Source organism: Sinohyriopsis cumingii, chromosome 4 (genome assembly GCF_028554795.1).
Source record: "Sinohyriopsis cumingii isolate HCF-2022 chromosome 4, ASM2855479v2, whole genome shotgun sequence".
NCBI classification, from domain to species: domain Eukaryota; kingdom Metazoa; phylum Mollusca; class Bivalvia; order Unionida; family Unionidae; genus Sinohyriopsis; species Sinohyriopsis cumingii.
In genome coordinates this window covers 112,733,071-112,757,143 of record NC_142964.1, presented here as the reverse complement: position 1 = coordinate 112,757,143, position 24,073 = coordinate 112,733,071, and the positions used below count along the sequence as shown (strand labels likewise).

At 34.2% G+C, this 24,073-nt stretch overlaps 1 protein-coding gene across 1 annotated transcript in view; it reads right to left on the bottom strand.

Annotated features, from left to right (window-relative positions):
• Positions 1–7,771: 7,771 nt before the first annotated feature.
• Positions 7,772–24,073, bottom strand: part of LOC149801912 (unconventional myosin-IXb-like) — a 333,412-nt gene continuing 317,110 nt past the window's right edge. Inside the window, exon 45 of the mRNA XM_089956299.1 lies at positions 7,772–22,522. Coding sequence (XP_089812425.1) covers positions 22,173–22,522 — 350 coding nt within the window. The 3' untranslated portion in view covers positions 7,772–22,172. The remainder of the gene's footprint in view (positions 22,523–24,073) is intronic.

Sequence of the window (24,073 nt, the reverse complement as noted above, 5' to 3'; positions counted from 1 at the left end):
TGATAACACTGCTGTACGATATACGTACTTCAGTCCACCTTGATTATATTGCTAAATTGATATACGCACTTACTTCAGTCCATCTTGACAATACTGCTGCACGATATAGGTACTTCAGTCCACCTTGATAATACTGCTGCACGATATATGTACTTCAGTCCACCTTGATTATACTGCTGCATTATATACGTACTTCAGTCCACCTTGATTATATTGCTGCATGATATGCGTACTTCAGTCCACCTTGATTATATTGCTGCATTATATACGTACTTCAGTCCACCTTGATTATATTGCTGCATTATATACGTACTTCAGTCCACCTTGATTATATTGCTGAATTATATACGTACTTCATTCAACCTTGATTATATTGCTGCATGATATGCGTACTTCAGTCCACCTTGATTATATTGTTGCATTATATACGTACTTCAGTCCACCTTGATTATCCTATGCATTATATACGTACTTAAGTCCATCTTGATTATATTGCTGCATGATATGCGTACTTCAGTCAATCTTGATTATACTGCTGCACGACACACGTTCTTCAGTCGACCTTGTTTATATTAGTGTGTGATATATGTATTTAAGTCCATCTTGATAAAACTACGGCATTATATATGTCAGTGGTTTGTATATCTATATTGTGATTGTATATCATATTTTGAGATCATGATCATTTATAAGCAACATGTTTATTTGGATTTGATTTCAGTGTATTGTTTTTTCCCTTGGAAAAGCCATGATCAATCGAATTTTTGTCAGGTAGTTTGCTAAAGTTTAAGTGAACAGACCTGACCATTTTTTAACGAATTTGATGGAAATTTCCAATAAATAACAATTTTTCATTCATATTTTATTTTTAACCCCATAATCATTGTTTGTTGTATTCGGATATAATTTAAAAGTAATCATGTATTTAAAAAATTATTCATTGGAATAACAAAGTGCTCAATGACATTTGGATTATGTCACCATTTTTGTGTTATTGTGAATTCATTCAACTACATTCAGGAATATATCATTGTGAATGTTGGCAAATCAGCTCATCCAAAACTATTGACACGTCAGTATATTCAATACTGGAGTTCATTCTAAACACTCTATACTTTGGACTTGTCATCAAACTATTAGGACTGTAAGTTTACAAAGTGAAAATTTAGCAAGAATTTAGAGTATTTGTCACGTTTGCTCAGCCCAGTTCGTAAGTCGTGTATAAACTAAGGTATTAGTACCAGCTATGGTTGCTGTCTAAGCATTGCCGTAGGCTAGAGTTAATCTCTTACGCAATGTTACCGTGACCAGAGAGAAGATCCGGCATCTTGAATCGGCACAGGCGTTAGATAGCGCAACTTCCCACCTAGGTGTTACAGCTTTGTCCTAGATCAGATGAACCGCGAGAGAATGGGACGTGTTCTAAATCCGTCTCCACAAGAAGGTCATTGTCCGCAAAGTTTGATTGGATCAGGTCATAGCGACAACCAATCGGAATTGAGATAGAGGGCGTGGTAACAATATTGATCCTAATTATAACTTCTAACTAGCAAGCGAAAATTTAGTCTCGCCTAGGAAGATTGATGAGCAATATAGGGTTACTCCGAGAGCCACTCGTAATTTGGTGGCAAAACTTAGAGAGGAGATCCTAAGGAAAGACTAAAGCTTCGTAAAGGTCAGTAAGTTACTTGCTCGATTTTTGCAGAATATTACGGCATGTAATTGTAATTATGTGCAGTATGTATACTTAATTACTTGGATCGTTTAGTTCTTAGAATTACCTTTGTAGTGTTTAGTTTACATGTGTATCTGAGAAACGAGTTTGAGTATTATGTAGAGAATTATGTAGATTGTTCGCTTGTGGTCAGAATTAATTTTGTAATTCGCCTTTAGGTTACTTCATAGTAAAATAGTGCATTTATTCATGTGATATGCTAGAATTTACACATGCTTGAATTGTGAATTTGTGGTTGGTAAATGGTTGAAGTGTGTAAGTTTAGTTAATATGGCTGTACGAATATATCAGAGCATTGGATATTTGAAAATTTGTGTACTTTGTATGAGTTGTAATGTAAAGAAATGAGTCTGATTATTGTGTTGTGTTTAGTTATTGGGATTAGGAATACATACTGATGTGACGCAATTTATTGATGTATGTATGAGAAGCAATTGATACCGTGCTTTTATTACGACGTTGTTTTACCATACAAGAACGTATGAGTATTTCGATGTAAATAAATGCGTGACCGAAGAAACTTAACAGCTGTTGTTTGATGATAGGCTGGATGTAGAGTGAGATGAGAGGGCTAAGGAAAATATTGTACCGTCTTTGTGTTTTCACAGGTATCTTTATAGGGACAGAACTTCCGGTTTAGTTAAGTCTAGGGCCTAACCGAGTAGATAATTTTCACCGAGTACCGAATCCGAGTATTTGGATGTACTATTTGCCAGATCCAGGCACGAACCGAGTAGTAATCGCGGTTACCTTGCTTTGAGTGTTTCCTCTTTAAATCTTCTTCATCATCTCTCTTTCTTTTGTGGCTCTCTGTGGATCTGGTGTATTCGTCATACTCAGAGTGATGGAAGGATCGAAGGTGATTTATTAGAGCTGAAGTTCCATACGAATGAGCATTTTTGCCGCCTCGTGTTAGCCTTTCATTGCAGACATCACAATTTGCCTTCGATTCGTCCACAGCATTTATAGTGAAAATGTTCCAAATCTTGCTACTTAATTTCGGAGTAGATATTTTTCGATGAGTATTTTAATATATATATTGCATCATATATATTATTTATTAATTTTATTTTGAATACGTAATAATTAAATTTTGTTAATATTTTTTTTACAAATGGCGTCTCTACACTCAAATATTTACCGGAAGCAGAAAAGTTACGCCACCTGGGGAATGCTAGTGAAATTACTAAAGGAAATTGAGTTAAATAAGTTATCATCAATCATGATTCATGAAGTCCAATGGAATGTTAACTGTTTGTGTAATTATAATTTATTTTTAACTAAATTATTATGTATTAAACAACTTTTTTAAAAAAAGTTCTTTATTTATTGAATTATTTTACTAGTAACCATTTGTGCGCGTATTATTTGCCGAGGCGAATACTTCGAATAGTACCGAAAAATGGGATATTCGGCCGAGGCGAATGTCCGAGGCGATTTCCGGTTAGGCCCTAGTTAAGTCCCGAATCTTTATGAGGGGAGCCGGAAGTAAGACTAGCAGAGCAGTCGGAATCGACAAGTCTAGTCGGTATAGAGACGAGGAGGAGGAAAAGGAGTCGAGGAGGAGAAAGTGGAAAAGGAGGAGGAATATAGATAAATCGAGGAGGAAAAGGAATTTGGAGAAAATCGGGAGATAGAAAAGAAGGAGTTGGAGGAATAGGAGAGAAGAATTCACAGATGTTAGAATACAAGGACAGGTGGAAAGCTATCTCACACTACAAATCAAATGATGCAATAGGCTATCACAGGGTAGAACGGAAGGAGAGTACTTGGGAAATTTAATCAGTTGACTATTGAATTGTCATTAAATTGTTATTTGTTGAATTCACTTTTTTGTTGTATATTCAATCATTTAACCGTCGGCATTTTTGACTGGGGGCTCAGAGCTTTATATATATATATATATCTTTCACTAATTTAACTTCCAACCAAAATAGAGCCTGGGTGGGACTTCTATAATAATTTAAATTAAAAAAATTGGAAACACCCCGCTCGACCCTGTGATAGGCCCCATCTACTACAGTGACGGAATAATAAACCCGTCACATTGCAGTATTGTAAATTTAATACCCCAGTCCTAAAAGTCTTATCACAATGCCAAACGTATGGAGTATTGCGAGTGAATTCCAGTGATGTCCCGAATGAGTTCCAATTAACATAGCGTGCCACTTTTTCCGGATTAATTATAAAATGAATGAGCGCGTGCCACCAGTAAGAGAGAAAAACTGTTAAAATCGAGATTTTTGTCTGCCCTTTGCATGCCACACAAACCCTCTTGACCTGCCGTAGGTTGCCGACACCTGGTGTAATCGAATGTATCTAGTTTGTGTGTGTCAGTGTTTATATGCAATACTTAGTGTTTGTGCTTACCATCTTACCACGTTTGTTATATAGGATTGTATGTATGTATGTATGTATGTATGTATGTATGTATGTATGCATGCATGCACGCACGCACGCACGCATGTATGTATGTACGTGTGTTTGTATATTTATGTATGTATTTATGTATGTGTGCCTGCGTGCGTGTATGTATGTATATACATACGCACACAAGCATGTATGTATGTGTGTGTGTATGTATGTATGTATGCATGCATGTACATACGCACACACGTAGGTACGTACCTACGTACGTATGTATGTATGCATTAGAATAAAAAAGCTCCTACCCCTTGCTTGCTTGCAATGGCATGTTTGCTGTTTGTCTGCTAATAAGAATGTGTTTGTCTTTTATGCGAAAGTGTTTGTTTATGCATATGCAGGTGTGAGTGACCCTCATCTATCCCCCATTAAAGCCTCTGTTTTGTTTGAATGTGTGATGTTGGACAGCAAGGGTGTATGTTTTTGATTGTCCGTAAGAAGGTGTTAGTGACTATCCACGTTTTACTGTGTTTGTGAATTGCATGTTTGATTGTAATAGTGTGATCCTTTCCCATAAATACCCGTGAATGCCCCTTCCCCTCCTCTCTATCCAAGGGTGGGTGTTCGGTTGTAATTGTGTCAGTGTCCATCACATAACTTCCTTTCCCTCATCCGTTTTGTTTACATGTGTGTGTGTTGAATTGTAACGGTAAATACGTATGGTAATGACCATCACCTATGCCTTACCTCCCCTCGTCAAATTTGTTTCTAACAGTGAGGGTTGAACACTCATATTATGTACCACGACATACCTATCCTTTCCTTCATCCCTTTGTTCGTGTGTGGATGCTTGTCTAAACAATGAGTGTCAGTCTGTAAGTAATAATGTTAGCGCTAAAGATTCTGCACGTACATAACTCCCTTTCACATGATTTTCTGATGTGTGAGTATTGGTCAGTAATGGTAGGTACGAATATGTGTTGGTCAGAAAGGACACATTTTGGTCAGCAAGGGGGTTGTCGGTCAGAAAATATTTCTTGGTCAGCAATGGGTTGGTGCTAAAAATTATATATGCATTTTAGAATGCAGATTTACACCTTTTATTTTTCAAAACTTTATTATTTTGAAAATATTTTCTTTGTTCCTTAAAATGTTTAAATGTTTTGATTTTAATTTCTACATATTTTTATTTCAATCTTAAATATATTCTTTTACTTTCAAAATGCCTTATTTTATGCATCAAATTTATTAACTCTTGAATGCTCATTTGATTTTTTTTCTTCTCTTTGTAGGTGGATATTTTCATTAAGTGGCAGAGTGGTCTAAAGCGCTCTCCGTTACGGATCACTGCCATCTCACCTCTGTCTGCGTGGGTTCGAGTCTAGGATTCGGCCAATGTGGGTATGTGAGAAAGCTTGCCAGTAGCTTCTTGTGGGTCGGTGGTTCTTCGTCCACCATTAATACTGGCCGCCATGCATAGCCTATCGTGTGCTGAAAAATGACGTTAAACCCCACAACAAAATTGTCTTTTTGTGTTACATTTGTTTTCCTAAGTTGTTTTAAATTTGTATTTTACATTTTCAATTGTGATTTTATGTTCTGCTAATTTTTAAACACTTTTGTTTCATCTTATTTTGGAAATGTTTGTTTAAATTTTTGTTTTAAATTTCATTTTAATCTTCAGATGTTTTTTGCCTTAAAAACTTGCATGCATTAATTTTGAATATATATTCTTTACAGTGTATTACAATTGCTTTACTACTGTCAAAATCTTAAAATATTTCAGATTTGTGCATAAAGTTATTTTTATATTTTATAAAGAAATGTTTTAATATTTTTTAAAACATTTTTTCTTCACTTTTCCAATATTATGACAATTTTTATTTTTCCAGAATTCTGTTTGTAGTCTCTTCGAAAATCCATGGCAATTTAGGAATATAAGCACCACTTAATGTGTAGGCTATACCCTTTAACATAATATCCATGGCAATTTAGGAATATAAGCACCACTTAATGTGTAGGCCTTTAACATACTATTCTGGAGTTGTAATACTCTGATGTAAATTCCAGTTTGGATTCTGAATTTTATTATATCTTGTAATTTAGGATACATTTTCGAGTATTTTTGAAGATATTTAGCAGAGACAAAATATCTTATCAGTTTCAAAATAGTTTACCTTGAATATTATGTTCCATTTTGTTTTTTTTTTAGTCTCAACTGAATTCTGCATTTGTTTCATTCTTGTGTCTTTAATTTTACTGTCCTTTTCATCAAATAATTTTTTTTACTGTTCTAAAGGGATCCCTAGTTGTTTTTGGAATTTAGCACAACCTTTATTCTATACAAGTTAAATTTTGTATTTTTTGAGTCAATAAATTCCCTGTCAGTAATTTTACATGTAGTTCTATATTTAGTCTTAGACACTTTGATATAATATTCAGTCCTCCACTTTTAAGTGTGCAAACAACTTTTACAAAATGTAAATGTTCGTAAGAAATTCTTTTCAAAACAAATTTTAAGTGTGCGGGTTGGTACATTTGTTTAAAAGTTAAGTGCGCATACACAAACTACATATTTTGAAAAGTGAGCATGCACAAACTTATCACATTTAAAAAAACATTCTACCTTGAATATGTGATGTCATTTCATGCAGAAGTTATGGGTTACCTGACTTTTGATGCCACCATGTTCAATTCATAAAATAACCCCTATCTTTAACAGCACAGTAGCCGTATTGAATTTATAGGCACTCTAGTCTAAGCCTAGCATTTGCGTATCCTTGAGCTGCCATTTTTTCAGAATCCCTCTCCTAACAGTCCTTTGAGAAATGTAACGAGCACAGAGTGCTGTATGGTGTTGCTTTGAAATCAACTCGTTTGTAATAATGTATCCATTCTTTCATTATGCCTTTATCTTTCGGAAAAGAAAAAAAATGTTGTCCACAGGCTTTTCTTAATGTTCTATTACACCCGTAAGCAACGCAAAACGGTATTTTCTTTTACGCTGGCAACTCCCACTTGTGCTGCTCGAGTCTCTACTATGACGTCACATCCCGAAAGTAACCGAATAGGCGCGGAAATTTTGCATATGAGGTCACGGAAATTCAGCTCCTAGAAGATAGGCCAATATTTTAATATTGGCATTACGGTCGCAGATGATACTTCAGAATAAGGTTTTCTGCTATAGTACTTTTATTATTATTCTATATTTACATTGGTTTCTGATCTCCTTTAATATCACCAACTTGTTTGTTGGATTGCCATTACATGTTGAATGTTAAATACCCATTGGACCCCAGAGTGCTATCAAGAGTGCCACCCAAAAACACAATGGGAAGAAATGCTAAAATGTCATTCAATGTACTGTACATACAATTACTAGAATCAACTTGAAATAAGAGAAAGAATTGTCACACATTAAAGCAACAATTACAGTCTGTACATCAATTTGGTTTCAATGTTTTATGGGTTTTTAAGCCTGTCAGATCTGGACTCACACAACAGAACATTTACTACAATACAAAACAATCAAATTCAGCTGTTATTTTTCCCCCAAACTTTCTTCAGTGTATTGAGTTATTGGATAACAATAGATAAAAGGTCATGAAGTAGAAGTCTTCAGATTGCAGAGTGTGTGTGTGTGTAAAAGATATTTTATTATAAACAAACAAATAAAGTGCAACATTTTATTTTATCAATTCAAAGTCATCTCAAGACATTTTTGTGGAACCAACTGATACATGTGTGTCGATACAAAACAATCATGCACATCTCATGAAATTTATCATGGTATACCACCAATTTCTTTAATTAACATTGTTTATGTACAAACTTTACTCACATGAAATTAGATATTCTGAGTTAATCACTACCAGTACAGTATTATAATTAGTTATCCTTACAATGTAAATTACCATGTTTTGGTTCTTACAATGTACAATAACATTTTGTGTTTTTGCATTATATACAAAATAGTATTTAAACATTTATTAACATCAATTTTGAACATGGATGTGAACAAATGTTAGAAATTTATTAAATATACATCAGGTGAATCCACTTGTCCTCAAGATTATGCATTTATAATGCATCTTCACAAATGAAACATCATATTATAATGTATTTTTATTCTTTCCTTAACTGCATACATGTAGATCAAAATTTTACTGTAATTAAATAACTACATAAACCCGCTTTAATGATCACCTACAAATAAAGAATATCTGTCTATAAATACCAGGCCTGCAGATACATGTATTACACTCTCAAGCTTGTGTTTGAACTTGGGATTTGTAGAAAACCAATCAAAAGACTTCACTTTTGTAACACATTGTTTAATTGGCTGATGGTAAATTTTAAGCATGGACTTCTAAAGTGTTTTTCTATTGTCAGGATTGGTCTCTAAAATGTCCCATATATACTGCCCATAAACAGCACTTTTAATTGTTGTACCCTGCATGGTCAATAAAACTGGTTCATCTAATTACATATGTTTTTAATTAATTTGAATTTTACTGGCAAGGAATAATGCATACTACATTACCCATCAAATAAATGTGAATACATTTCCAAAATAATCAGAAGTGGATAAAATTCAAATCTCTGATAGTAACAGAGTGCACAGCTGCATAATGTAACATAAATCAAACAATGTTTTTGGAATAAATTTGATGTACATCTCAATCAATTTACAAAGCATAGAAAACAGAGTCAGTAGTATCCGCTGAGATGGTAAATAAGGTGCTTGGTAGAATAATTAATTTAACTGTTTTCTGGACATTATGCATCAATTCAGACATAAAATGACTTTAAAGTACATGTACACATTAGATGAACTGAAGTTATATCTACAAAAGAATGCTATCAATTTAGAACAATTAATACAGATTTGTAACATGTATTTACTGCAGTTAGCAATCTCAATATTATCAAGACACAATACCTTCTAAATATGGGTCAAAATCATTTATTTTTTGTGTCAAATATATTATCAAAATTTCTTTCCACATCCTATCTGCAATACTGTTAACAAGATGCTCAGAAATTAATTTCAATATTTATTAATTTATTATGGTTTGCTATGATGTTTAATGGCACATCAACACAAAGAGGTTATTTGGTGCCATGGCAACCAGAGTTAAGTGTCTTGCCTAGTAACATGCCACGGTAGGAAAACTGGGCTGCTCATATGGTAGGATTCAAACCCACACCTTCTTGGTCATGTTCAAGTGCAGTAACCAAATAACCCACTTTTGCTCCTTGATTTCCAGTCTAGACACATTGACATCCCTATTTAGCATTTTTGCTTCTGTAAAATGGGTACCAATTTGCAAACAGCACTGATCCAATTCTGTTGTTGTCTGTAAAAACTGCACCAATATGTTAACATCACAGATCCAAATATTCTGTTGTATAAAGGACACATCTGGAAACAGCAAGGATCCAATTATCCTGCTGCATAAAGGGAACCAATCTGCAAGCAACACAGATCCAAGCAAGGCAGCTGTTAGTACCATTTTTATAAGTCTTTGGTATGACTCTACCGGGGAACCCATGACCTCCTGCATCTGAATGCAGACGCTCTAACCACTTGGCCATGTACGATGGTAACCAATCTGCAAGCAGTACAGATCCAAATATGCAGTTGTACAATGGGAACTAATCTGCAAGCAGCACAGATCCAAGTATGCTGTTGTATGAAGGGAACCAATCTGCAAGCAGCACAGATCCAAATGTGCAGTTGTATGATGGGAACCAATCTGCAAGCAGCACAGATCCAAATATGGAGTTGTATGATGGGAACCAATCTGCAAGCAACACAGATCCAAGTATGCTGTTGTATGAAGGGAACCAATCTGCAAGCAGCACAGATCCAAATGTGCAGTTGTATGATGGGAACCAATCTGCAAGCAGCACAGATCCAAATATCGAATTGTATGATGGGAACCAATCTGCAAGCAGCACAGATCCAAGTATGCTGTTGTTTGACAAGTCCATAAATATAGGGAATAAACAATTCTTTCTACAAATGAATTCAATCAAATGAAGTAGACCCTTATTTTGAATAGTTTTATGTGATATTAAATCTGTACCTGTGCTGTTCATACATGGAACAACCTTGTACATGAATAAGTACTGTTTAAAGTTGGATTGGATATATCCTCAAAATCCTAATGTCTAATTTACCTGGAAAATTTATCATATAAATCAATTAAAACAGGAACTGGGTGGTTTAATAGTTAGCTGGTAACAAGAACAGTTGATGATATGAGTCCTGCCAAGGTAAGGGTGGGTCAGCCATTATGGTTTGTTGCTAGGCAATAGACTTTGTTCCAACAATGCTGGCATGAAATAACTTTTCATGTGCTGACATACCATTAAATATAAATCAATTAACCAATGAGTGAAGAGGGTGACAAGTATTTGATACAAATCTTCATGAATTTGGTTTACCGAGCCCATGATCAAAGTGCTGCTGTAAATGTATGACTTGACTCTAAGGTTAAAAGAAGTAGTATGAGAAAAATCCATCAAGGTGGTTTATGAAATACATGCAACAACAACAAAAAATCCAACATTTTTGAAACCCAAAACCTAGGATACATTTGCTTTAACTATGACTTAGACCGTAGGTAATTTGGACAAGTGAGGATGTCACTAAATGTCTCGTCTAAGCTTAATAATTATTTGTATAACATATGATGAGAATCTGTCAAGGGGTTTATAAAACATGTGCAAATAAAGAACATTAACCTAAATAAACTATTGACACTGATGCTGCTGAAAAAAGTGACTGCTAGGTCTTGCTTCTCAATAATAAGGCTTGACAAAAAAAGCAAAGAAAAAAAAGAATACTCAAACCCCAAAATGAATAGCTATGCTGAAATTTGTTCTAAAAGCTCTGTTAATTGAAGACATAAAAACAGGAAATGAAGCTGTTGGAAGATGGAAAATCTTGCTAACATATTCACACACAAGCTTTTTTATTTGCAAATACTTGAGGTGATCCATACTGAGTGGCGATGAAGGTAAATTAATTTGCTGATGTAGGTCAGTTCTTTTCTTCCTTTGATATGGTGTTGCTGTACTTATGGCATATCTCATATCCGTTTTGATGACCTGTACAAGTAACAAGGTCTAAGAAAATCACTTGAATATCAAAGGTGTACAGTCAATGAAGTAAAAATATTAGATCATGGTGACCTACTTTTTATATCATGGCACTGAACTCAGGCTACATGTACAGATCAGGTATCATGGCTGTACAAGCACAGGGTCCAAGAAACTTTCCTAAATAATAGTGTCAAAATTAGTTCACAGTGACATATTTTCATACCGTGGTCAACTTCTTATCATGAATGCACATCTATTTTTACATACCTGTTCAAGTACTAATACTATGGACTCAGACCTACCTGCAAATCAGGGTCTACTTTGTGGTTTGGTGTGCAATATACACGGCTCAAACTGCAAGTTAACACTGTCAACTCTTGTTAAACCAACCATGTTATTGAACAGACATGTTTGTCCTTGAAACAAATCTGTCAAAATATAAATATACATTTTAATGGTTTGTAATTTGAAAGTGTTGCCTCCATTATCTATCACTGTCAATTAGTTTTTGTAAATTTTATTAAAGTGTCCATTGTTGCACCTTGAGCATGGGTTAAGAGGTTTCCCTCATTTTCTGTCCTAATTCTCTCAAACTTTTGCTAATGTTCACCTCAGGGAAATTTAAAAATCTCTGCCAACTCGTTTTGATTAGTGCACATCTGTCCATGTCTTTGTTGTTACTAGCGATGGGCAAAATTATCAAAGTCAATGAAGTGGTTAACATTTTTCTGTTGACAATTAATTTCTGTTGCAAAACAACATACTTGGCAACTGAAACATTAGAGGTTTGTAGGAGTCTGCCAAGCTGCAGTACAAGTCGCTGATGACCACAGGTGCAAAGTATGTTTGAGGTTAGTTCATGACAAGAGGAACTATATTCTGGGGGTGAACAAAATTTAAAAGTTTAAAGTTTGGCTTTAAATCAATGATTTATTAGTTTGAAAATACAAATAATTCAAAACAAGAGTACGGTAGGGGAACCAATAAGCTTTTCTCTGACTGCAGATTTAAGACATCCACAATGTTTGGTGCAGGTCTGAAGTAGAACAAATGTTATTGTGTGGAAACCATTTTTCTTCTTTCAGTCACATAGACCTTTTGACCCCCAAATCTATAGGCTTCTTCTGTAGCCCAAGTGCAAGTCAGCCACAAAGTCTCATAATTGTAGATGGTGGACAACTCGAGTTATTGTGCAGTAACCATTTTTCTTCTTTTGGTCACAATGACCTTGACCTTTGAGCTTTTGACCATGAAATCAACAGGGTTCTTTCTTACTCCAAGTGCCATTCATCCAAAACGTTAAGTAACTATAGACTGCGGAGAGCTTTACTACTTCCAAATCACTGTGAACCATCTCTTTTGACCCCAAAATCAACAGGGTTCCTCGCAGCCCAAGTGCAAGCCATTCACAATGTTTGACACTGCCAACAGTTGTCTATTTGATTTTTTAAAACCATTGTCCAATCATCTGTCTAGCAGAAATGAATATTCCATTCTAAAGATAACATGTATCATTTTGAACTTATTATGATCATCATTTTTCAAGATCTGAATATTCCAATACAGTGACTGTTGCAACAAGACCAGACAGCACAAAATACATTGTTTTGGTGAAGTTTCCAACAATATTTAGAGGAAATGCACAAGGTGCTGCACAGGAAGCACTTACATGCTTGATTGCTACTTGTGCTAAATTCTATGCAGTATTTCTGCAAGTTGCTGACTCAAAATATACTGTGGATGATGTGCTAATGTTTCCATCTACTAGTTCAAAATATACTGCACAGTCAAGAATGAAAAACAGACATGCTGTGAATGGTACCTTGTGGCAAATGGTGCAAACCAGTCCACTAGATGTTGTGATCACCCATTGATAGAAAAGAACATTAACTCTGATAGTAAGCATCAGCTTGAACAGTGAATCATATACGACTAGCAACCTGAATTGTGACCTTTTTAAAATAAATATGTATCATACTGATTTTGGTGTAACAAACCTGATCCTTTGGAAGGCTGCAGAGCAAGTCTTAACATAAAAAACCTAATTTTCGACTGGACCAAGTTACTCTGCTTCACGAGTATTTAAAAAAAGGAAGGCATTACATGTTAGGAATAAAAAGTATAAATATTCACCAAAATGTGACATGCCAATTCGTTTTTTGTCAAAAAGACATTTACTGCATGCTGACCATTTTGTTATCAGAAGCAGAATAAATGTTCATTACAGCCTTGTACATTAAAAAAAAATGCAAATAACAAATAGGCAACTTTATGTGACAATGTATCTAAAATCACACTTTAGCACAATCTGCTTTGGGTGAAAGAGTACTATATTCACACTAATATCAAGCAATCGAAATTATATAATATTACAGTAATGAACCAGTAAATTGGTAGATGAAGAAGGTGAACTATGTCATGTTCATTTCTTTTAAGATCTGAGGCATTTTTTTTTTTAAATGAAATACAATTAAATATTATTGCACATGGGGGAAAAAATACAATGTACTGTGGAGAAAAAAATCATCCAGATTACTTTAGAAAAGAAACATGTCTGAAGACTACTGGTTTTAAAACCTGTCATATGCCCATTGTTCTAACAAAAAAAGAAACACTGCTTTTACTTAGCAGTGACAGAAATTGCTATTAATACACAAATATTAAATTCATCATAAAATTTTCATCTTAGTCTATCTTGAATTGCTAGATAATACATAAAATTCTAAATCTGTTCAAATAACAGTGGATTGTTTTTGCCAGAAAGCTGTTAGCCCATAAGCTTTATGGGTATTTTGTTAACCAACAAACCATGAGGAATACTGGCACATGGGTAGTTTGTAAACAGGCAAGCCATACAATTACTGGTACATTGGTATCTTTTTAGTCAGCAGGCTGTATGGATTACAGGTAAAAAGCTAGCAAGCCATACAATTACTGGTACATGGGTATCTTTTTAGTCACAGATTGTATGGATTACAGGTACAAAGCTAGCAAGCCATATAAATTACTGGTACATGGGTATCTTTTTAGTCAGCAGATTGTATGGATTACAGGTACAAAGCTAGCAAGCCATATAAATTACTGGTACATGGGTATCTTTTTAGTCAGCAGATTGTATGGATTACAGGTACAAAGCTAGCAAGCCATATAAATTACTGGTACATGGGTATCTTTTTAGTCACAGACTGAATGGATTACAGGTACAAAGCTAGCAAGCCATATAAATTACTGGTACATGGGTATCTTTTTAGTCAGCAGATTGTATGGATTACAGGTACAAAGCTAGCAAAGCCATATAAATTACTGGTACATGGGTATCTTTTTAGTCAGCAGATTGTATGGATCACAGGTGCAAAGCTAGCAAAGCCATATAAATTACTGGTACATGGGTATCTTTTTAGTCAGCAGATTGTATGGATTACAGGTACAAAGCTAGCAAAGCCATATAAATTACTGGTACATGGGTATCTTTTTAGTCAGCAGATTGTATGGATTACAGGTACAAAGCTAGCAAGCCATATAAATTACTGGTACATGGGCATCTTTTAGTCAGCAGGCTGCATGAATTACTGACACAAAGCCAACAAGCCATATGGATTAATGGTACATGGGTATTTTGTTAGCCAGCACTTACACTTCTAAATGGGTATTTAGTTAGTCCACAAACCTTATAGGTTAATAGTATATTAGTATTTTCTTAATCAGCAATGACACATGGGTATTTAGTTAGCCTGTAAACCTTATGGATTCATGGTACATGGGTATTTTTAGTCAGCAATTATAGATGGGAATTTAGTTAGCCAGAAAGCCAAATGGATTACTGGTAAAAAGGTTTTTTGTTAGCCATCAGGCCATATGGATTACTGGTACAGCTGAATTTTGTTAGTGAGTTATCTATATGCAGGGCTTAAAAATTAGTGGTAGCCCACCAGCCAAAGGCTAGTGAATTTTCTGTTCGACTAGTAGTTTTCATAATTTTAGCATTCTAATAGCACTAAAGTTTCATTTGTCACCAGTTGGCATTTACTTTACATAATTTTAGAAAATCTGAATGATCCAATGATGCCCAAGTTCTCACCAGGTAAATCCTGAAGATTCATTGCTCCCCATGAGAGTAAAAATGAAGACGATTTTACAGTTTGTATTTGAAAACATGGCAGTGTAATTCTTTACCCATTTTGTTAGATTTGTAAATTGTTTGCCAAAGTCTTATAGTCCAAATTTCCTCTGACTTTTTCTAGCCCATTCAAATATTTTGACATTAATATTGGGATGAGAGGTCAGAGTGCACTGCCTAATTAAAAGTTGGAATTTGCCAAAACCATGCAGCATAGGTGTAGGGTAGCTACCCACTATTGGGCTTAACTAACTTGAAGAACCTCCCATCATGCCCTACTGATGTAAAATCAATAGGAAGGTGATTTTTTCATCTCAGGTATTGCAAGCCTTTAACCTGTTGACAAACAAGATGAAACTATTGCTAAGCAAATCACAGCCTACATTCAAGTCATGTCATACCAAGGAAAACCCCTTTCCAATTTTGTACACAAAATTAGAAAATATGAAATGAAAGTCACATAATGTTTTTTTTTTAAAAAGAAACAAAAACACATAAGTTTAAACATAATAATTCTGAGAACAACCACCAGAAACCTGTCACTTTGCCACAACTTGGAAAAACACAGATTCAGAGAGCACATCAACATGGTAATGATAAATTACTAAAAATACCATGCTGACATGTGCTCTCTGCTTGATGAATCCATCAATAAAAGACTAAATATTATACTATCAATTTCTGAGAAGATAAATCACCTTCCTATCAATTTCATGTGGGTAGGGCTTGATGTAGATTGTTCAAGTTTGCCAGGTCCAGTATTAAGCAGATACCTTATGCTGACACCACAAAGTTTTGGTAAATACCAACATTTCAATAATCAATGAGTTCTGACCTCACAACCTAACAAAAATGTCAAAATATCTAATATGGGGTAGGAGTGGTCAGAAAAAACTCGGACTAAAAGAATGCAAACCAGACTTGTGAACTTGTCAAACCACCACTGTGCTGCCATGGTGATCAAAATCTTTATTATTTTAATTTACCATTCCAATGTTAAAGGATTAACATCATGGATACATATTTTGTTAAAGGTTTATATCTGTTGTGAAAACTCGCATGACACCTATACTGCTATAATCAGAGATCATCTCACCCTGCTTGCAATGAAGCACAGTGGCTACGGCCTTAAATCACATGTCTGTAGGGTTATGACATAATGACCAGCGTGAATGAGGTCTTTGTCTTTTTCTCTTATTATTTTTTTCTGGGATGACAAGGCTCTAAAAAACATTATCAAGTCATCTTTTTTAACAGTTAATTTCTGGATAACCATTGTTTCTCTTGTGATCTTGTGCATGTAGTGATTATCTTCAAGTAACCTTGGTGGTTCTCTAAAGCAGGATATAAACTTCTTATAAACTATATGAATGATTGAGATATTTAGGAAATAAAGGTAATCGAGACATGTAGCTGACATTATCTTGTGGAAAGGACTAGTGAAGATTCAGCAGGACTAGTAAATTTCTAAATCTACTAGTCCTTCTCGTTGCAAGGAAATGTTTGTTAAATTCTAGCCCTGTATATGGATTACTGGAACATGGGTATTTTATTTGCCACTAAGCCATACTGAATACTGGAATATGAGTATTTTTTTAACCATTAAGACATATGTGATTACTGTCACATGGATATTTTGTTAGCCAGCAAATAATATGAATTACTGCTACATAGGTATTTTGTTGGCCATCATGAAGTATTGATTACTGGTAAATGAGTATTTTGTTTTACCATCATGCAGTATGGATTACTGGTAACAGGGTATTTTATCAACATTCACATGACAGTGGATTTTTACTCTTTATTTTTAAATAATATCTCAATCATTTATTTTTAGCCACTAATAAACAATTAAATGATTAATTTCATTCAATTCTTTATTTTTAGCCACTAATAAACAATTAAATGATTAATTTCATTCAATTCTTTATTTTTAGCCACTAATAAACAACTAAATGATTAATTTCATTCAATTCTTTATTTTTACCCACTAATAAACAATTAAATGATTAATTTCATTCAATTCTAACAGATTTTGTTATAGCATACAACTTGTAAAATGATAAATGTATATGAAACAGCTGATAAATCTGACAATTAATTTAACATTTTTACAGTCTTAAGCAATAAACAATAGCAACTGATGGATCAATACTGAAAACAAATTTAATCAAATTACAAATGGAATGAAAAAGTACTCAAATTAACATGTTGGTTTATATTTCTTACTACGATTGGGTCAATAAGAAACATTTTAAAATGGGAAGTAGTTTTTTTTTTTTAATGAATAAGGTGGGTTGCTTCATTATAAAATTGCAGTATCAACTGTATCTTAAAGTATTCGTGTAGGATGTACTGTTTCCTGATTTGACATTTCTCCATATTTTATTAATAAGATATTTCTCTCAATATGAGACAAATAACATCAAACGCTTGATTATGTTTATAAACCATAAGCACTTCAAAAATCTCTCCATTTCATATTGTGACATTGCACCTGGATTTCTAAGAAGTATGCTATAAAATGTAATTACGAAATCATCCAATTTAATATTTATGACACAAAATGTATAATCCCGGCAACTGTATATCATTAAGACCTGGCCCAACTTTTGAAACATCTTAATTATGAAATTTTCCCAGATTTCAATTTCAGACCTTATTATGTGAAGAAAAAAAGAATTATTGGAATAAAATCATATTTTATGATGAACTAGTCATGAACAATCACTGCATTAAGAAAATGTATGAATGTGTAAAAACTGCCTAACACCAGTGAAAGATTGTGTTGGGTACTAACTGAAGATAAACATATTTTATGTGACTGATGTCAAGTGTTGTATCATTATGTTCTACCTTGGGACAAGTGACCACCAAAATTATCATTGGTAAATAAAAGTTTCAGATAGCAAATCATTTCAATCAAACCAACAAGTCTGGCAATTTAAAATTTAGGGACTTGTGCCATGATCTGCAGACTCTGGCCTCAACGACATCTGTTAATTTAAAACATTTTCAAGGTTGAAAAAATGATGTGTGAGACTTGCCAAAATCAAACTTTTATTTGTCTGAAAAAAATAAATTCATAAAAAGAATTATGAGAAGAAAAAAATATTGGTAAAAATGGGTACAGACTAAAGTTTAAAATAAGCCACATCCAGATTCTCCAAAATTCCTAAATGCATCCTTTCTCTGAAAATGAGCCAGATTTGGAATTTTTTTTAAAAATCCTTATTGCATCCCTTGTCTGAAAAATAGCTAGATAAGTATTAAAAATTCCGGAGTGCATCCTTTGTCTGATAATGAACCAGATCTGGAAAAAAAATTCACTACTGCTTTCCTTGTCTGAAAATGAGTCTGATCTGGAATAAAAATATTCCTTAGTGAATCTTTTGTCTGAAAATGAACCAGATCTGGAATTTTAAAAAACTCCTAAGTACATCTCTCATCCAGTAAAGTACATGTCAGCATTTATGTGGTCAAAATTTTTGATGTCCACTTTTTAAAATTCTAAAATCAACCTAATTTAAGAATGACCTCTCTGATGTATTATTGCTTATGTACAAGATGCACTGAACAACAAGCTGTAAACCCATAAAAGCTGGTACTCTGTTCTATCTACATGCAATGCATTATATCATGGTAGATTTGGGACTACAACGTTTACACCTGGATGCATGTTATGTGACGATAACTCAATTACTATTATTTCAAGTAACATGTAACTTCATTATTCATCAAACTGCCATCATTTGACAGCAATCAGTGATTTGAACACAAGCATTTGTCTTCATACCTAAAGTGAATAAAAGTCTACATGTTCTCCTTCAATCAGTAATTAATTATAAATCATATCAAACATGCATTGTGGGTAAGGAAAGGGCACATGTTATGCTTGCTAAATCTAAATCAGGACATCCTGAAAGTTTTTGCAAAGTCATATGTCATATCACAGATTCAGCAGTCTTTTCTTCTGCTTGTGTTGTGTGGAGAGAGAGAGACAGAGAGAGAGAGAGAGAGAGAGAGAGAGGGCAGAATCATTTTAAGTTACCATGGTAACAAGCTAAACAAGCTTTTCTGATGTATACATCATGCTGAGTGTGAAAACAACTTGAGAAAGTGGACCTCCATTCCAATAATTTCAGCTTTCTTGGCAATCTTTCCTGCAACAATTCACCATTTATAAATTTATAACATCCAGTACAGGACTCACAGTACTAAATCAGTTCTCACAGTAAACCTATGCAAACACCATATTAAAAATTCAATAACTTACAATTTCTGAGTGGTCATGATCATGCCTATATGTATCAATATTGATGAAACCTGGATGTCAGCTTCTGTGTAGAGGAAAGGATATGAACCACGGCATTTTCTGGACCTACATGTGTTTGTAACATGTGCTTTCAATTCCACACCAAAGAGTCAGGTGCTAATTTTAGTAATGAGTGTTCCAAACTCAAGACTGTTAAAGGACTGAAATTCCATCAATAAAACAATGTCTCTATTTTATTTCAATTACAACCAGGATAAGCTCTCGAAAGATTCTTTTTCCAAAAACATAACTTACATTATTCACCAATCCTGGCCAGCCAAATCCATATATACTCTATTGTATGTTCACCAGGCTTGTTCCCATTTTTTCCATACAATCAGTACCATGTGTCCTATATCCACCTTAATTTTCTTGAGAGCCCATGGAATAATGTGTTTGTGATTTGGATTTTTAACATAACCTTAACAATTTTTCAGTCATATCGCTATGATGTCTGCAGTGTGGCAGTTTATAGTGATATCTAGCACTGGGGCATCATGGCACAGACACGTAGCATGATGTCCCACCCAGTCACATTATCCTGACACCAGGCCAACCAGTCCTAACAATAACCTCTTAATGTTGAGCGCAGAGCGAGGCAGTTGTTAGTACCATTTTTTATAAGTCTTTGGTATGACTCAGCTGGGGATCGAACCAACAAACTTCCACATCCGAGGCAGATGCTCTAACCACTAAACCACTGGAGCAGTCCCTAGGAATAGTAGTTCAATACATAAGTAAGCAATGTCCATATTTCTGCTTGTCAAATATTACATTACTGGATTAAATGTATTTGGATGTAGGGAATATCAGCACAATACTCTCTCTCTCTTTCACACTCATAGTTTGATTGATCCAAGAAGGCTCCAAACAAGAATCATAGCACATACAAATTTCTATGGATCTGCAAGCAGCAAAAACTAGCTTAATATGGTTTCTGCTTGTTTTTTGTCTAAGAACTAAATACTGTGTCTTCTACGTAAACTAATACTTGTTTCCCTTTTCCAATTTCCTAATTTGAAAATTCTGAATGTGGCAAATTTTGTAATCTCGAAAAATGATCACCATAAGGACTTGAGGAATTTCTTTATAAGCTGACAGAAACCCCAGTATGGTGGATACTTGTACAAGACAGGGATTAGAAAATCAGACAAATAAAACAAGATCTTTATGTAAAAATATATAATCTGAACCTAAACAGATGTAAATTAGTTTAAGATTGCAAATGCATGAGTTTACTGCTATTTGTTCTTCACTTATTGTGGTATAAACTGTCAGCTGCTGAATCACACAGTTTACATAATGTCTGAAAATAACATTAAACTTGAACATTAAATACACCGGACACCATGACAATGTTATTGTACCATCTTCATGTGTTTTGTAGCTTGCAGAAAGTCCTTTCCTAGAGTTCCACATAATCACCCTACCTGACTAGATTTGGATCATTCTCTTATCTGACAAGAGACGTGACAATATATGATGACACCAATCTTAAATGAGCAGACATATGAACATTATCAACGACTATTCCACATTTGTGGTAATGAATAAAATCATACATACGGTCAAGATAACGTGTCAATATTTTTGCTATTCTAACTGATAGATGACAAAAATTCAATATTTATGCTCGGTGAGTTTTGGGACAATAGGGTATGATTTGATTGCTCAACGCAGGATGATGTCATAAACTTCTACAAGGTTACTATTTCTGTCTTTGGTAAAAATATCGCCCTTACTAAAGATTGATTATTCCAAAGTCACTGTTTAATTCTGAGGATAAAAATGTCTATAAGTGACGCAAAAGTGATTAGACATTTGTTCTGTTATAGAACGGTGCTTTAAGACAATAAAAGTGAACAGGTGCCAACTGACACTCTTCTTTGAGAAATTTCACAGTAATCAATCAGTGACAAGGTGCAGTGTGCATTAAATACAGTGTGAATGAGGATAGAAGGGTAATAATGTTGCTCTCTGTATTAGATGACTTTACATACAGGAAAATTACTTGAGGATATTATAGGGGATTCTCAATTGTTACCTTTATGGTATTTTTAAAGCAGCTTGTATGCTATGGTCTTTAGCTACTGTTAACTATCTGAACTAGGTCTGCTTTTCTAAAATGTTTTAGGCATATGTAAAAATTAATGAGTAGAATCAATAGACTGCAACAAATAAATACTTATTTAAAAATAATATTTCATGCCAAGCATGATGAGAATCTATTATGACATTTAGGATATATATGCAAATAAAAGAAAACTGTAACCAAAGTAATTATAATCTGCTGACGCCAGTAAAAAAGTGACTGCAGTCTTTCATATCCTTTTATGTGACCTTCACAAACAAAAAGAAAATCAATGATCTTATTCATTTCTAGTAAGATTGATAGAAACAAGTATTTTCTGCATTATGGAATGATGATAAGAGATCTCTATTTAGCATAGGGTGAGTAACCTTCACTGCAGGATGTGTCTGAAGGATGTGTCTGAATGTCAAGGACACAGCCTGTAGCCCAATTTCTTCTATACCATGATCTCATCAGCATCATCATCTACTGCTAGCAAGGAATAACAGCTGGATTCAAGGGATGGATACCGTTCCATAATGGACGAGTCAGACAATTCTTGAAAGGAATCTGAAGTCGCAGATGATTTTATTGTTACTGAATGGTCAGATACTGGTGAAGATGTAACAATTTTCGGTGAGAATTTCACAACAGTCGTGGCTTTTTGATCACATAAATCATCACTACTATGAGTCTGGCTATCCTTTGCTTGTTTTGATTTTGCTGAGCTGTAACGTTTCGGCAGTCTCTTTTGTGGAATAGGGGATCTTCCCTTTGTTAGGAGGTTAAGTCCGGAGGATGGAATCACTGTAATAACGGGACAAATAAAGTTATTAAGCTGGGCAATTTAAATAAAAAATTCATAAATAAATGCTAACTTCAGAGAAACTCCAGCTGTGTATGCAGCTGATTATCACAAGTTTATGATATTATTCGTAAGTCCAATTTAAAACATGGATAATCTTTGCAAGTATAAAATTCAGCACTCACTAATTATACTTAAATCTAAGAGTGGCGACATCAATACAATGTTGCACATGCAATAAATGTTAACAGTTTGTATAATATTAACACTAGCAATACTGACTTCGTTAAATCAACGTACATGCAATAAATGTTAACTAAAGGAGTACTGACTTCATTACACAATGCACATGCAATAAATGTTAACTACAGGACTCTAAGGAGTACTGACTTCATTACACAGTGCACATGCAATAAATGTTAACTATTGGAGTACTGACTTCATTACACAATGCACATGCAATAAATGTTATCTATAGGAGTACTGACTTCATTACACAGTGCACATGCAATAATGTTAATTACAGGAGTACTGACTTCATTATACAATGCACATGCAATAAATGTTAACTATAGGAGTACTGACACCATTACACAGTGCACATGCAATAATGTTAATTAAAGGAGTACTGACTTCATTACAAATGCACATGCAATAAATGTTAACTATTGCAATACTGACTTCATTAGATCAATTTGCATGCAATAGATGTGAACTGCATCTCTAATGTTAACTATAGGAGTACTGACATAATTACATCAATGCACATGCAATAATGTTAACTATGGGAGTACTGACTTCATTACATCAATACACATGCAATAAATGTTAACTATAGGGGTACTGACTTCATTACACAAATGCACATGCAACAAAGTCAACAACTGGAGTACTGACTTCGTTAGATCAATGTGCATGCAATAAATGTAAACAGCATCTCTAATGTTAACTATAGTTGTACTGAATTCATTACATCAATGCACATGCAATAATGTTAACGATAGGAATACTGACTTCACTACACAATTCACATGTAATAAATGTTAACTATAGGACTCTAAGGAGTAATGATTCAATACACAATGCACATGTAAAAAATATTAACTATAGGACTCTAAGGAGTAATGACTTCATTACACAATGCACATGTAATAAATGTTAACTACAGGACTCTAAGAAATACTGACTTCATTAGATCAATGCACATGCAATAAATGTTAACTATAGGACTACTGACTTCTTTACACAATGCACATGCAATAATGTTAATTACAGGAGCACTGACTTCATTACACAGTGCACATGCAATAATGTGAATTAAAGGAATACTGATTTCATTACACAATGCACATGCAATAAATGTTAACTATGGGAGTACTGACTTCATTACATCAATACACATGCAATAAATGTTAGCTATAGGAGTACTGACTTCATTACATCAATGCACATGCAACAAAGTCAACAACAGGAGTACTGACTTCGTTAGATCAATGTGCATGCAATAAATGTAAACAGCATCTCTAATGTTAACAATAGGAGTACTGACTTCA